The 17,517-nt window shown below is 41.6% G+C and overlaps 1 protein-coding gene across 2 annotated transcripts in view; it reads left to right on the top strand.

Moving 5' to 3' along the window:
• Positions 1 to 17,517, top strand: part of tmem132e (transmembrane protein 132E) — a 448,364-nt gene that overhangs the window by 285,390 nt on the left and 145,457 nt on the right. The window contains exons 1-2 of one of the 2 annotated variants that reach the window (XM_080867160.1): positions 11,864 to 12,576; positions 13,224 to 14,181. In XM_080867160.1, coding sequence (XP_080723286.1) covers positions 12,498 to 12,576; positions 13,224 to 14,181 — 1,037 coding nt within the window. In that variant the 5' untranslated portion in view covers positions 11,864 to 12,497. Of the gene's footprint in view, positions 1 to 11,863; positions 12,577 to 13,223; positions 14,182 to 17,517 lie in introns of those variants that run through there. The other variant, XM_080867161.1, reaches the window with a different exon arrangement.

Below are 17,517 nucleotides of genomic sequence, written 5' to 3'. Positions count from 1 at the left end.
TGTCTCGGCGAATTGCATGCCTCAGCGTAGTAGTGTCACTCCTCGGGGCTTAGCCATTGACATATCGGTCAAAGTGATGCCATAAGATGGAGGTATACTCAGTAAAATGCAGGTCACGCTCTCTTTTTTATGGCTGCAACTTGATATATTTTCTTTCATTCAAATCATTTAGGACCTTTTCCCATTCTTTTATGTTCATAGATATGTAGCTTATTTCAGAAGCTGGGCCTGCTCATTTAAAAATATGTCATCGTTTTAGATTAAAATGTCTATAATACTCCATAAAGAGAAAAAAAGATGGAGGTTTATTGACCACCATGGGGAAATTAGGCTGTTGCATCTGCAGGACAGGATTCTGCAGGAGAGTAAAAAGCAACAAAATAGTAAAAACATTGAAAAAAATATACATTAATTGAACTATAAATAGTTAACTTGCATAGATGCTAAACCTCTAGATGTGTTGATATATGGGATATAGAGGAATGCAGACTATCATAGCAACAAAAGCACATTGTGATCTGTATCTTCACAGTAACTGATTTGAGATAAAACTAGCAGGAAAATGTTGAATGGAATGCATCAAATAACAGAGTAAATCCATTTGCACAATTCCTTTTGTGGAGGAAATCCATTTGTAACAGCTGCTGTATAATATTATGAGTCTCAGCTTACCTCACACAGAGTATCCCCCATGGGAAACCCTGTTGTCTAGAGCCATATAGATTGCGTCAGCCTTGGATCGTATTGAGGCACATGCCATGAGGCATTTGCATCCTTTCATCAATACACTACTAATGCATGCAGTGGTTGTGCCTACGAGGCCCCATTTGGCGGCGGGGAAACAGAAAGCTGGGGCCATGTTGGAAGCTGCAGTGAAACAAGGTTCACACTTTCCGCACATAATAAACATCTGCAGCTTCATGGGTCAGCTCTAGTGCGTGAATCTGGTTGGAGGGCACCGCTTTGCCCTCAGCCTCTGTTTTCCTCTCAACTTTTCACACAGATGTTGCGCTTCGCCATACTTGCCGAGGTTGCTGCCGAGTCCCACGCCGGCTGAATTTGAATTTAAAAGCTTCCTTTTAAATTCTGTTTGGCTTCCCTAATGTATTCAGAAAACAGTGTGAGTGTCAAGATAAGCACGCCTAGAACAGAGACCACCACCAGTACTGAGGAGAAACATGAAGCAGACAAGAAAGCAAAGCAAGAAGAGATCAAACAAGAACTCAAGCTATATAATGTTTGGAATCTGTGCATTTCTGAAGTTCTTGCATGACTGAATTTTTACTTGGTTACACAAAAACTGTGATAAACTGAATAGAGTTTCAGATTTTTGTGTATTATTCACTCTATTTTGGTTGCCTAGCCCTGTATTTGTTTCTTATAGCTGTAACTTGCGTCCGTTTCACGATGGAAGCTTGCTGGCCAGTTGATGTGCAGATAATAATATCTCTCTTGCTTTGCATGCTTCTTTGTTACCTGTCATTGCACCATCCAAACTGATGCTGAAACTCAGAGGTCTTTTTAACTAGGAATCTGACTTCCTGATAGACAGAAACCAGACCGTGAGGAATAGGAATAAAATAATACTCACGGTGGGGGTTTTTGCTGTGATGAGAGGACCTTAACAACAGAAATTCCTTATTCCATCAGTGCATCTTCTGTTGAAAATTGTGGACAGTGTTAGATTTCTTTGTTTAAAACTCTCAAATTCTTCAAGAAGGCACAGCAGAGATCATCTTTGAGGCATTTCGAGATTTCTGGCATGAGTACCAAACTCTTGTGAACTTTTATTGCGGTGCCGTTGTGAGTGTCACGACAAGCTGTCACACCGTGGTTTGGCATTCTAACTGCTCAGCGTGAAAAACTGCTTCAAACTATGGTTTAAAAAAAATTTCAATGGAAACCCCCCCCAAAAATCATGACCCCTCCTTCCAAAATAATAATGAATTGGAAAAAAAGAAGTGTCTAACCTCTCATCCATTATCTCATTACTGGTTTTCCATCCACAGTCAGCCAGGTCCCTGAACAGATTAGTCACTGTATTGAATTTAGTTGCAAAGTCATTACCATGTGAGCTACTGTATGTTGAGCTGTATCATGTTACATTGGTTTGAATTTTTCAATTATCCTTTGACTGAAAACCCCCCAACAATTAACAGGTATCGGGGGAACCCTAATACGGCACTGAATTATAGTCAACGTCATGGATATTGTAACAAATGTGTCCTAACAGATTGTCATACAGCACTGAAATGAACATAAATCAGCTGCAGTCCAGAACAACAGAAATGGACTTTAGAGCACGTCGAGTCAGGTGGACCAAAATGTAGCTACACAGTGTGTTTTTAAGGTGCTACAGAGGAGGGTGTGAAAGGATAACAAAATGCCCGTGGCTAGCTAAAAGCATTAGATTTAACTTTCTCAGAGCTCCCTGTGTCATGGATTCTGTTGGAGAGCTTATGCTAGCTTTGTGTTAACAAGCCACTAATGTTGCAAGCATTCATACATCTCTGAGTTATTTACATTCTACTGTAATCCAACAGTGCAGGTCGCTGCAATAGCTCATGTTATTGATATTGCAATTCATAATATTCAGTAACTTGCAAATAAAAAATAAAATCAAAATGATCATGGATTACACTGAGAGAGTGATAATTGACTGTAAATCATGTTTGAAGTTCTCATATAAACCACTGCAATATTATATAAAATTGAAGACATTTTAAATTAAAAGTTACTAAATAGGGTTACTAGTTACTAAATTGTCCCCTTATAGTTCCATACACGCCGTACATGATATACGTGAGCTTCCATACATGGAGATAATGGGAAACGCATACAAAGCAAACATTAATCCAGTTTATATGGTACAATTATAAGGGGTTCAGAGGTTGTTTGAAATTAGAGACAAACGTTGAACTCAGAGGTTTGTGTGAAGGAACAAAAATGTACAAAAACAAAATGTGTGTGTCGGGGGGTTAAGTTGTGGCGTGACTGTGATGAGGACTTAACATTGTGTCATTGACTGTGTGCATTTTAAAATGTTCAGAAATCAGGTGTTAAACAAATATCAAAAGAGGGAATGATTACCATTGTTTTTGAAGCATTTGCTTTTGTCCTAGTTTAATGATTATTTTCAATAATGTCTCTCGTTTGTTTCAGTGAAACGTCTTCAGCAAAGTGTTACCGTAGCTTGGTTGGCATTTGGAATATATAAATGCCAATGCCTAAATATATATAAAGTGTCAGTGTAATAAACGTAAGCTTTAGCCTACACCGTTTCAGTCAGTAATTTGGATTCTGCACATTGAATTCATTCTTTATTCTTTAACCTTTTTTTTCTAAATTTAATTTCTTACTTTTTTTGTTTGTTTTGGGGTTTGTTTGTTTTTTTAAAGAATGACCAAATGAAGTGTACTTTTTATTTCTTGCTAACTTTATTCTAGTAAGTTCTTGGAGTTAGCTGAGGGAACGTACCCATAGCTTTCTGCATCATCCACATCCACTTTAACATGAGCTACATTCTGTTAACATGCCTTTGCTTAACACATTAACGTATTTGTGTCTTTAAAAGACTTCTTTTCTTTGTTAGTTTGCACATGGAATATTATGTGCACTAAAAATTCTGCAAAGCCTCACATCATCACTGATAGATATTGCTTTTACTCTGGCACAACATACGCTAGTACTCGTCATCAAAACAAGCAGCAAGTAACAAAACCATGTGGGTTATGGTATTTTATTTTTTTAAGACAAAATGTATCATCTGTTACTCTGCAATTAAACCTCAGCATTTGACTAACTGGTTAGTAAATATTTGATGTCAAACAGTTGTATCTGCTCTGCTCAGCAGGGAGAGCGACACGACTAAATGATTCTTAGCAGCACCACATCGTATCTCAGCTTAGTTGTTACTTTATCCAAACAGCCTCCTGGACCGTGAGGGTGACTCGTAATATAAATTATGGATAATTTTATGGGTGCGTATAAAAGATCCATGATGAAATGCTCTATTTTCAACTGATGGTGTCACAGTAGTTACATGTTCTTCGTTTTTAATCTGCAAATTAGGCCTCATTAAATCTGCACTTTGCATTTCATTTGGAAACACACTGCTCTTATCAGCCAAGATTACTGAGACACTAACAGATCAAATATTCCATCTTTACTGTCCCTTTAGTTTCATCACATTGAAGCTTGTGCTTTATTACTTATCTAAAGGAAAGGATTGAACTAGTGATAAAACTAGATCCCACAGCCAAAGTTAAAAACTCAAAACTGCTAATTAGACTTTTCATCAGTTGATGTGCAAAGCCGATAACGTCAGAGTAAAGTGGCTTGGTATAATAGTGTGAGGTGCAGTAAACACTCCAGTGTGATAAAGTGTTGTGTGTGTTAAATGTTGCGAGTTTGCAGAGTTGTTATAAACTGTTAACAGATGTTACTCTGATAGACAGACAGATGTGTTGCTTTATAAAGAGTTATTGCATAAGGTCTGAAAGATTTCCGGTATCCTGCATCTGTCTGTTAGAGAAAGTGCTAAGCTGCCCGTCCAGGAAGTGATGCAGAGGGTGCTCAGGATGATCTGTGTTGGATAACAGTTTGTTCAGCCACCTCCTCTGCACCACAGCTTCAAATTTTAACAGGCAGTCACAGAGCCGGCCTTGCCGATCGGTGTTTTCAGTCTGTTGGTGTCACCACCTCTGATGCTGCACCCCCAGCAGAGTGCAGACAGGCAGACTGTGCTTGCCACAACTGGTGATTTCAGCTTTTTTAGGAAATGCAGCTCTTCTTGTATGCAGCTTTGATGCTGGACTCAACCTAAAAGCCCGCACGGGTTGTTGACGTGGCAGGCTGTACTGTAGCGGGTTGTTGACGTGGCAGGCTGTGTACTGTAGCTTGTCCTCTACCATCTGAAGTTGATCGCAATCTCTCCGATCGTATTCACATTCAGAAGCAGATGATTTACCCACCTCGGGAGAAACCGGGGAGCAAAGGAATAAATTAGTCGAAGACAAATTGTTCCATCCTGGTTTGAGTATATCTGTAGACACACTGGAAAAGCAGAAGGTAAAATACGCAGAGTTGACAGAGCTGAGACTTGAATTTGATCAGTAAGACAAATCCCTGATGTTGAGCAGGCTCATTTATAAGCCAGTCAAATTTTCATTGGATCTTACTGCTGTCTTAAAAGATGATTATCTGAGACAAATAAAGATCATTTTTTACAGATTTAATTGGGATCAGGCTTAGATGAGAGAGAAGGCTGCACCTTGGGAGGTGACTGTAAGAAGCATAATGAAAGTTTGTGATGTTAAAAGAACTTGCTGGTGTTTGGTCTCAAGGAGAACTAGTATAGACTAAGAAGAGAACATTCCTCTGGGTTAGCCAATCAAGCGTGAGAGCAAGTCCACATGTAGTGTGATGTCAGCAGCCTGGCATTTAATCTGAATGCAGAACATAGAGGACCAGCATGAGGAGGTTGACTTTAAAAAAAGGGTATAAGGGCATCATATTGAAATTAAAAACCTGTTTGCCAAGAGCAGTAATTAAAGTACCTGTAAATGTACTTATATTATTACTCTTAATATTATTCACTGCATTCATCGTGACATCTGCAGTAGCGAAAGGTCTGAAGGTTTGAAATGGATAAAAGAGCGTTTTGAAAGCTACTTCCTGGCTGTTTGAAGATTGATTTCGAAGAGATGTAGATTTCAATCCATTTCCTGGCAGTCGATAGATTTTTGTTGGGATTGTTGTTTGTGTTTTCTGTGGAGTTGGCAGCATTGTAGCCTATTTATCTTTTCAAATCTCTGCCCATAACGCACAACGTCCTCACCCATAACTGATAAATGAGAAAAAGCTCAAATAAAACCGTTCGACCAAACGGCTCCTCTACGGTACATTTTCATTTTTTACTGTGCTACTGGTGGACATTTGATGTTTTAACCCCCGTGGAGCCAAATAGCATGCGCGCTGCAGCGTGGGCCATAACTGACCTTCATAACCATGCTTCTGTTTCATTTCAGTGTCGGCGGCACATGATGTGATTACTGACACGGCCATTCGCATCTTAGAGTAGTTTTAATCTGATGGAAATATGGTAGGCATGTGTGCACGCCTCGGGGAACATGTAACACAGTGAAATATATGACAAACAGCCCGTGGAATGACTGATTTACTCGGCTTTACTCTAAATCACCAGAGTGATCTGACTTCATGCAAACGCTCAGACAGAGCAAACCTTCCCCAGCGAGATTGAAGCAAATCAAATCAAATCAAATCACTTTTTATTGTCACATCACATGTGCAGGCACACTGGCACAGCACATGCGAGTGAAATTCTTGTGTGCGAGCCCCACAAGCAACAGAGATGTGCAAACACAACAACACAAACGAGCAAAATACAAGAATGGCCAACCTGAAACTAATAAATATATGTACAATATATAATAGTGTATGCATTTCTGGATGTGTATACTAAATATTTTCCTACGTGTGTGTGTGTGTGTGTGTGTGTGTGTGTGTGTGTGTGTGTGTGTGTGTGTGTGTGTGTATACACATTTTTACAAATTAAATAGTAATAAAATAAAATAATAATAATAATAATAATAATAATAATAAAATATATAAAATATACAGAGTTGAATATGTGCAAAACAAGTGGCATTTATATACAGTGTGGAGTGCATAATGTTAAAGTTCCAGTAGTGGAGGTGAGGTGTCTATGACGTGTTCAGCAGTCTGATGGCCTGATGGAAGAAGCTGTCTCTCAGTCTGCTGGTACGGGACCGGATGCTGCAGAACCTCCTTCCTGATGGAAGCAGTCTGAACAGTTTATGGCTGGGGTGACTGGAGTCCTTGATGATCCTCCCCACTTTCCTCAGGCAGCGCTTCCTGTAGATGTCTTGGAGGGAGGGAAGCTCACCTCCAATTATCCGTTCAGAGCACCGCACTACTCGCTGGAGAGCTTTGCAGTTGTAGGCGGTGCTGTTGCCATACCAGGTGGTGATGCATCCAGTGAGGATGCTCTCAATGGCACAGTGATAGAAGGTCCTGAGGATGCGGGGGCTCATGCCGAATCTTTTCAGTCTCCTGAGAAAGAAGAGGCGCTGCTGGGCCTTCTTCACTGTTTTGTTTGTGTGTACTGACCACGTAAGATCCTCAGCCAGGTGTACTCCAAGGAACCGGAAGCTGCTCACTCTCTCCACAGCAGCGCCGTTGATGGTGATGGGGGTGTGTACTTCTCTGCACCTCCGGAAGTCCACTATCAACTCCTTTGTCTTTGCGACGTTGAGGGTGAGATGGTTGTCTTGACACCAGTGGGTCAGGGCGCTGACCTCCTCCCTGTAAGCCGTCTCATCACCGTTGGTGATAAGACCCACCACTGTAGTGTCGTCCGCAAACTTCACAATGATGTTGTAGTTGTTAGTGGCCGTGCAGTCGTAGGTGTAGAGTGAGTACAGGAGAGGGCTCAGTACACACCCCTGTGGAGCACCAGTGTTCAGTGTGATGGGGGATGAGGTGATGCTGCCCAGTCTGACCACCTGGCGTCTGTCAGACAGGAAGCTAAGGATCCAGCTGCAGAGGGAGCTGCTCAGCATGAATGTGATTTCCGTATGCATATAGATGAAATCTGGTGAAATATGAAGCCACACACACTTCGAGTGTGTTCGATATAATCTGGCTGCAATCCTTTGGTAAAGGTTATCTGAATCTGACTGAGATGGAAATAGACATTCCTCAGAGAGGGGCAAAAATAGGATTAACACCACGAGTGTTTCAAGTGCTAATACAGCCTTCAATCCCCCGGCTAGCACATCTTTTCATCTGCACTTTAGGTTGCATTCATTGCTCAATGAATGGTAACGCGAACCATTTTACATTACGGGACGTTTGCGTGGAAATTTTAGCAGAAATTGAGTTTTTAAGAGCAACTGCAAACTGAAATGTGATGCAGACTGTGGAGCATTGCTCAAGTCTTACAGCTGAGTGAGTTGAAAGGTATTATTTCACCAATCCAAATAACAGCAGTACAGTAAGGCTCACAGCTGAGTAAAAGAAGGGAGGGAACGAGGGTTAAAATGAAGATCGATAGGGAAACCCTTCGAGCTGGAACATTAGTAATGCTGTAAGGATGCTCCATCTCTCTCTAATCCTTCTCAACATTTTCTCCCGACCTTTTACTTGAAGAGACATTTATGCACTTCTCTCTCTCAAGATCAAATGTCTGTCCTCCTCATAACGTCGTCTCTGTGTATTTCCCCTTGACTTGGCTGACTGCTTTTATGTTTGACAGCTTTTGTATGGGCAGCGGGAAACACAGTTAAGTGTTTTATTTATCTACAGAATGGGGCTTTTTTTTCTCGCTTTAGTCAGCTCTTCAGGAAATGAAACACTGGCACAAAACACACTTTCATATTCTGCATACCTACAGTATGCAGCACACCTGGCTGAAGTGGAGGAGGCAGTTGTGTTTGAGTGGATTAGGCTGAAAAGGTTTTGTTTGTGCAATAACAACATACGCTGAGGAATATACAGTATGCACTGCTTTTTTTTGTATTCAAGATATTTTGCCTCACAGATTTTTTCACCACCACGAGCTATGCCTAAGGCTCTGTTCAACCCAGTGAATTTAGCTTTAGTAGCTAAAAGGCTAAAGCTCTTTCGTCTTGTGAGATTAGTGACAAAATTGCTTTCCTGTGTTAGCTTCTGGGGGAAATACAAAACATTTGGGGATTTTTCAAAGTTAATCTTAAACACCAAAAAGTTTATTTTTGATCAACCCATCCAGCAGGATGAATCAGCAGTATTGTCACTAGAATCATTGCCTATTTTTCCCCTCAATCATGTGTCGGCGCAAATTGTTAGTGATATGACAAAGTAAAACAGTCCGTCTCGCCCTGCCCTGAAATGGCCTGCTGTTTTTTATTAATTGACATAAGACAAAATATTCTGACAGATAAAAACAAAAAAAAATTACCCTTTACTACAAACCCACTCATTCCCCAGATACTCACACACACATTGAACAGATGTTTCACTTAATGGGAGAACAACAGGAAGAGAATTCAATTCAATTTGGCCTGGGGTCTGATAGGACATCAAGTGATAGAGGAAAGCGATAGGGTTTCACATCGGAAGCCCATCTGTGTCCGTGCTTCCCTTCAAAAACCCACCTGCCCTGTGATGTTGTTAGGCTGAAATGAGACAAGCACACCCTGATGCATCATAGGCTGTAATCACCTTCTTAACTGAAACCATAAGGTTTCAGAGTTGAGAGCAAGGGCCAAGGATTTGTTTTGCTTAATGGCATTTGGTCCTTGTGTTGCAATTGTGCAGTTTCATTGCATTTAAAGGAGATTATAAGGCTTCTGGGGAGTATTCAGGTGACCTTCAGGTCTAATATGATCAACATGTCAGGGAGGGTTCACGGTGCTTGCCAGAGGCTACAAACCATTGTGCCTTTGGAAAACCATACCATACAACAGTTAAAAAATGTTACAATTTTAAGAGAAAAATGATTTTTAATTTAATGTCAGCAGCACATCTCAAAGAAGGTAAGATGGAAAAACTGGAAAAGAAAGCGGTGCTAAAAAGAAACAGCTGCAGGAACATTTTGCTTATAATTATATTAATTACATGCAAAAACAGGCCAGTAACATGATTGGGTTTAAAAACAAAAGCATCTAACAAAGGCAGAGTTTGTCAATGTGCAGATCTTCACCAATCTGCAAACTACAAATTTGAAAGAGTTACAGAGTATTGTTCCTCAAAGTTTTTAATATCTCATCATGTACAGTACGCAATATCATCAGAAGATTGAGGGAATCTGTAGAAATCTCTGTGCGCAAGGGACAAGCCCAAAAATCAATATAAGGTGCCCGTGATCTTCAGGCCCTGCAGGCAGCACTGCATTAAAAACAGGCATGATGCATGTCTGTGATGGAAACCAGTGCATGGGCTCAGGAACACTTCCAGAAATCACAGATCACTGTGCCATCCACAAATGCAGGTTAAAGCTCTGCATGCAAAAACATAAGACCTGTGACCATGATCCACTCAGTCAAAACTCGCGTTTCTTTTTGGAAAACATGGGTGCTGCATCCCCCAGACCAAAGAGGAGAGGGACCGTTCGGCTATGCATCTCTGATGGTATGTGGGTGCATTACTCTATAAAACGCAGTTTTAAAGCAGGTTTGAAATGCTTTTCCCAGCAGATGAAGTGAAAATGGGACTTTCCCTGAACAGAGATGGTGGTCCAAAGAAAGTTGTTATTAAAATTTTGAAAGAAAATTGGTTGGGGAAATCCCCCAAATTTGATAAAACCATCAATTTTTGCTCATTTTAAAATGTTAGAGGTAATATCAGAAACACCTCTGAACTAAAGACTTGCATCTAACAGCCAAAGCACAAGATTCAATATCCCTACTCTTTCTGACTTGAACCAACAGGTCGATCTGTGAGGATGCAAACCCTGTTGTTATTGGCTTACTCACACTCACAATGTAAGCAAGCTGTTGGAGTCACAGTTTTACCGTAAATGGGGATTTAAATGGGGAGAGGCCCTGCAGCCTCTCCCCATTTAAACGAACAGATGCTGGAGAGAGAAGCAGTCAGCAGCACCAAGTCGGAAGCGACCGACTTTAAAAGCTAAACATTAAAATGAAAAGCAAGCTGGAAACCAGTTTGTTTTGGGCTGTTTAGCCAGCAGCGGGTGCTTGTGGAGCACATGGAGACATATTTCTTTAAGTGCCTTGCTCAAGGCCACTTCAGCAGTAGTTTAAGATCCAGTGGAGAACGTTATGTATTAAAAGTCCCAGCAGGTCTGGGGATTCACGGATTCTCGGAGCTCTAGGCTCATGCTGCCTCAAGACATAGTGGGATAGATGGAGCAAACTGGTGGGTAATGCTGTTCCAATATCTACTTACTTTTTAAATACAGCAATAAAATCATATAGAGCTTTAAACGGTGGAGAGGTAAAAACATACACTTTGATATTAAGGTTGGCAGGCAGACTAGGTGTGGATCCCCATACGTGAGGCGCATTTTATATTCCTTTCCTGAGGCCAGGATCAGTAGTAGAAGCTGACAATTTTAGTTTATAAGGTGACCTGGAAATATACAAAAATGTTGGCAGATCTCTGTGTTTGGACCCAGGACAACGGACAGATGGGACTCTAGCAGAGAAGCCCTTAAGAAAGTCTGCGGATTGCTGTGCGCATTTGTCTCTTTAAATGTTGATCAAGAGAAGAGCGGCTCAAAAAGTGAGACACGCATTCCTGTGAGGTAGAGACTAGATTTAGTCCCTAAGTAGCTTCTCTCATCATTATACTTCCTCCAGCCCTCTCTATGCTCATTTGTAAGTACGGGATGTTTCTCCGGCTGTGGCTTCATCTTTTGTTGCCCCACTGTTTGCCATTCAGTTTATGGAGCCCACACACACACACACACACATCCGTGGATCCTTCTCTCTTTTATTATGGGAATTCCAGGCACATGTGAGTGAAGCAGCGAGCCAGCCCAGATACCCCTCCCCCTCTTGCCGGTACCCCTTCATTTTCATGGATTTCTCATGGGGCTAAAGCAGACGAAAAGAGGGGGAGGAAGAGGGGGAGGAGAAGGAGGAGGAGAAGGGAAGCAGAGCTAGGCTAATTCATCAATAACCTTTACCCAATCCCTCCCTTTCCCGTTCTCCTTCTTACTCTCTCACTCTCTCTCTGCCTAGAGGCATTCAAGCAATACATCCATCCCCCACCACACACACACACACGCGCACGCACGCACGCACACACACACACACACAGTCCTTATAGACACACTTGCATGCACTCACATAAGAGTCTGCCTGAACAAGTCCAGAGAGAGAGCATGAATCGAGCTGAAGAGTTTTTTCTTTCACCTCTGTGTGTGTGTGTGGTGTAAGTCGAGTCCTCTGAGGGGCTGTGTGTCTTAGCTATGACCCGGAGCTAAAATGGTGATTATAGACTAGAGACTAGGTGTGGCGAGATGGGGCGGCGTCAGAGGCTTTGTTCCATACAGCCCACCAACCGGGAGGAGGCTCTGCCTATCTATCAGAGTGTGTCCCGGAGCCATGCACAGTCTGAGATTGAAAGAGCTAAGAGCTGCTGTGTGGGGCTGAACCACTCTTAAACCAAGACCTAAGCCACAGGGAATTAGACAAGCACAAGTTCAAGAAGCTCGGTGGAACCTTTGTAGCCAGAACATGACCAAGTGAAGAACTGCAGGAGCAGATTGCTGTTTTTATTTTTATTTTATTTTTTTATTCTTGAATTCAGGCTTCTTTTGCAACACACATGAAAAAGACTTTCTAAGGAGCTACCAAAAAAGAAGAGAAACTTCTGTGGACTACTTCCAAGCAACACAATTGTTTGAAGAGACTTTTCTGTTGGGGAGTTCCCAAAATATCCTCTTGATTCTGCCTTTTTTCCCCACATTTAAAGGATGAAATCTCAATGATATAACCATTTGGAATATGGGACTTTTAATCTCTGATTTGGACCATGGTAACAGGCAGCTATGTTTCTGTGCTCAGCTCTGGGTGATTTTGATAAGTATGTCCCATTTACTCTCTTTGTTATTTGTGATTTCGACCTAGATTAATTTTGCGGTGGCGTCTTGGGTGTTTTGTCAGGTATTCGCTCATTTCCAGGGACTTTTTTGAGTTTTGAGTTTGGCTTGTTCACAGGTGTCGCTTCAGATTAATTGAATCCAAACACTGGTGCAACATGTTTTGCCCGAGACAAAGATCACACGGGGTGCAGCTTCTTAATGTCGACATGTTTCAGTGTATAACCTTTGCTCCGGATGCTTGACAGCAACCAGTTATCATCTGATTAGTGTGTTTTGACCTCCTCCCCTTTTGCCCCCTCAGCTGACTCAGTAGACCACATTTGTGTCTCTTCCTAATTATACCATATATTCATTGACACACACACACACACACACACACACACACACACTCACCATATCTTCCCTTTTTCTGGTGTTTTCTTTCACTTATAGTTCATGAGTTTTACCTGTTTCACTTTGTTTGAAAGTAACTTTTAAATATTCTCCTTTTTGCTTGCTTGTGAAAGCACTTTGTACACTGTGATTTCGAAGGTGTTTTATAAATAATGTGCATTATTATTATTATTATTATAAAAATGGAAGCTGCATTTAAAAGTTAAATCTTTCCTTTCTCCTTTCTTTCTTGCAGCTCTTGCAGGTAAAATCTCTCCAACCAGCTCTGATGCCCTGAGTTCGTCAGCAATGACAGCCAGTCCTTCACCACCCAGTGTGTACCTTCCTGCCAACTTCAAAATGTCCAATGCACAACTGGCCTTCTTTTTGAGGGAGGCTCAGATCACAGGACAAACATTTGGCGGCAGCACCAAGAGCGGCAGTAGTCCCAGCAGTGGAAACCCATTGCAGCGCTCTGAGAGTTTTGTGGTTTTCCAGACAAAAGACCTCCCCGCCATCAACATAAGCTTCGGGCCTTTTGCCCAGGACCAGGCCCTGTCCAAGGAGTTGCTTCAGCCAGCTAGTCCTCTGGATATTCCCGGCCAACTGACAGTCAACTGGAAGGTTCGGGCCTTCATTGTCCAGCCGCGGGTCTTCTCCAACAACCCCACAGTCCAGGTGTTTTTCTATATCGCCGGTCGTGACTGGGACGACTTCAAGGCTCAGGACAAGCTACCCTGCGTCCGTTTGCATGCCTTCCGGGATGTCCGTGAAATTAAAACCTCCTGCCGCATGAAAGGTAACCTGGCGCAGTGCTTGGCCCAACTGGAGCTTCCTCCGTCGTGGTTTAACACCAATGTAGCCCCTCTGGGCCGAAGGAAAGGCTCGAGTGACGGGCTTTTGGATGGGTTAAGTGAGACCCTCCAGGCTGAGCTATACTACACACTACACGAGCCTAACCTGGAAGGGGAGTGCAGTAAGGGTTCAGGTCACGGTGGTGGTTCTTCCAGGGGAGAACCTCTGTCACAGCACCCCCTGCTGCGCATCGGAAGCATCAGCCTGTACCAGGCCAGTGAAGAGCAGCTGCTGGTGGACAAGCAGCTAGACAAGAACATGTTCCTCAGGCTGCCGGAGAAGCCCCTGAAGCCTGGAGAGATTCTCAAAATCTTCCTGTACCTGATGCCCAACTCTACTATTGAGCAGTTCACCCTCAAGTAAGTGTCCTTTAAAATCTGTTCAGGTGCTCCGATGCTTTCAGACTCCTTGTTTCCATGCCGAATGTCACATTTATTGTGATGTTGACACATCTATATTCACAGCAGAGGCTCAATCAGCCTCCATGCAGTCATGCATATAAGATTTATTGATGAATAGTTTATTTTCTTGCTTCCCGGTATATCTCAGCCAACAATTTCCTCCCTGTCATAAATTGACGTATTATATGTCTCTTTATAATAACACTCGCACCGAATCATATGCAATTTGTCCAAGGTTTAGGTTTAGGGCAGCATGACTGTCTGTAAACAAAGCTACAGTGTGAATGCTGAGCACCAGTGGATAGGCTTAAAGGAAACGTAGGATTTACATGTCCAATAGAACACAATTACCACAGCGATGGATTCATTCATTACAGTCTTAATAACCAGCTTAATTCAAAGCAGCATTATTAGACGAATCTCGGAATCAATTGCATTCAATGACAGCATAAGATCACCGTGTACGCAGAAGTGCAACCAAAGTCATCTCATTCCAATCCTCACAATATTCTGTTTCAGGCTTCAAGCACAAGTTACATGACCATTTATGTTCATTTCAAGTCTAAAGAGACAAACGAGGATGTAAACACACATTTCATCCTTCTCATTAATTTCTTCTTCACTTAGCCAAATGATGTGCCAGCACTAATTAAAGTCAGGTAAGATAAAGGGAAGAAGAGAGGGTTAAGCAGCACTGTAAGATTCACCTTCAGAAATGGTGGCCTCCAGCCAAAGAGTTCTTCTTTTTTTCTTTTTTTCTGAATAATTTGCAGTGAACTGCTGCTCCGAGCAGTTTGTGTTTAAAGGCCAGGTAATAGTTGTAGCTGTGGAACACATACAGATTTGGCTTCTGCTATGGCATTTAATGCTCACATACTGTACTCATTCTACACGTCCGGCTCACTGCTGGGAATAAAACACTGACTAATATATAAATGGATGTTTAACCACGTTTTTGTGTCAGCGTGTATGTTAATGCAAATAATATCGTTTTATTATTGCAAATGGATTCTTAATGCCTTCATTTTATTAACATGTAAGTGGTTGGAGGCAACATAAGGAAAAATATTTGGGCGTGTAGATTTGTAACTTTTTGCTTCATTACAAGTGACCCCGTTCACATCTTCTGAGTGTCCTACATTGCCATTCAGACAATTACTGTTACAAAAATACACCACTCATATAACTCCGTGGTTAGTGATGAGCATGTGTGATGGGACTAAATAGTTCATGACACAAGTGTCCCTCACTGCCTTCCTGTATTTGAGCTTTTCCACTCTCAACTCTCTTAAAGTTTCTAAATTTCACCATTTGCCTGCAGGAAAAGTGGAGAGAGAGTGTGAGGCTTAGCAGGACTCTGGTCTCTGTAGCTCTTAGTTCTGCTCAGTTATCAGCAGAGTACCCAGGATTAGAGGATATATTATTATATGCATTTGACAAAGTTGGATTTTTTTTGCACTTGTATGTACGAAGAACACCAGAAATGAACACAGGAACGTTAACGAAACGCTAAAGATTAGTGAAACCTATATTAAACACGTTATGGTAGCTATCTGCTTTTAATGAGCTATGATTAATTAAGCCTCAGTAACGCAATTACTTGTATAATTATGATTGTTCCCACAGTAAAATGTCTTTTTTGACTCAGTGTCAGTTGATGACATTTCTATAGTGAAAAGCAGTACTGTTATACTGGCAACAGTAATCCTTTAAAATCCTTTAAAAGGACAGGAACAGAAATTCCACCTGTATAAAATGTCTGATTAGGGTATGTTTATGATATCTGTATTTTTACCTAAATAAATTCAGTTAATGATCTACTTAATATCATTTTAGTGACCTTTATTTGGGGAAACATGCAAAAAGCAATTATAAAATCATTTCACTACAGGGATAAAAGTTAGAATAGCTGTAGTTGTGGAGCACACATGTATAAATGGCGGTAGCAGTAGCAAAAATACCACGGCCCACACACATTGTCCAATTTCTTTCTACCAGCTGATGTGATTTTTGAAACCTGCAGGGAGACATCTGATGAACCCAGTGATGCTGGCATATTTTTATAAAATGAACAGAATAGTTTAATTCTCAAATTGTGATTTAAGGCTTTGGAGCTGATGTTGGTTTCTATATCTGAACATATGCTAACAGCTCCTCTTGTAGCCAGACAAAAATGAGCTATTTACTCGAGTCCCACCTCCCCCCCAGGAATTCCAAGCATTTCTCTTCACACCATAAGAGCAACACTTACTTTCTTTAAGTTCCCCTCTCTTTAAAATGTATGATGCTAACTTCTACTGGATTACGAAACAGTTTCATTAACAGTTTCAGAGAACTGACTAACTGTGGGACACTTTCACTCAAGATGTGGTGTAACAAAGTTACAGTAAGACTTTGTAATATGAGCCGAAGCTTTGTCATATCCCCTTGTCTCTTAAAACATTTAGCTGAGCGTGTTAGCATCCATATACATCTGCAAGTCTTCGGCAGCCTGACTCTCTGAGCCTTGCAGGGATGGAAATGAGGAGTGATAAAACAGAAGAGTTAAGAAGGCGATGAGGCCTGGAGAAGAAAGCCCAGCGTGAGCCTCGTGAGCGACTTGCCTCAATAGGGTGTAAATTCAAGAGTTGTGGAAGTGAACTGTCGAGTCTTCCCAGCGCATCAAGGAAAATTATTAAAGATGCAATAAGGAGTGTCTTTAAAGATGAATCAGGAGGCCTCCTCTCCTGACTCTCCCTTAGCCACTCCATCGCTCCTTCCAATTATTCTCCTCTTCACTTGTCCAGCTTTGAAAGTCTTTGACTTGTTATTGCAAACGATGGCATGCCGGGCAGAGAGACGGCGGAGAGACGGGCCACTTGTGGAATCTTCCCTTGTTTTCCCGCGGCCGCAGCGGTGCTGTCAGAAACGTGCAATGTGTGTGTCGGCGTGAGTGTTTGTCATGCAGCAGGATAGGGAGTAGTGGTGTGTCAAATTTAGTTACCATGGCAATGCAATAATAGTATGTGTAGCCGTAATGTTGTCTAGCATGCCCCGGTGTGGGCTGACACGGCTTTTCTAGATTTGTTTGCTTTTCATTTCAAGTGTCGTTTAAAAATCGTATCTTCTCTTTTCGCCCGTAAATTGATAGTGGCATCATTTCGGTTATACACGACAGCGTTTCACAGATAGTGACTTTTCCATCGCATTGTTTTGGAAAGGATCTTCATCATATACAGTACTAAAGTAATGTTTTTAGCAGCATCACTAGTAAAATATTACAAAGCCCAAATGCCTTTAAAAATACACGAGAAA

This window comes from Rhamphochromis sp. 'chilingali', assembly GCF_963969265.1.
Source record: "Rhamphochromis sp. 'chilingali' genome assembly, chromosome: 19".
In the NCBI taxonomy this organism is placed as follows: domain Eukaryota; kingdom Metazoa; phylum Chordata; class Actinopteri; order Cichliformes; family Cichlidae; genus Rhamphochromis; species Rhamphochromis sp. 'chilingali'.
This window is presented reverse-complemented; position numbering and strand designations above follow the sequence as displayed.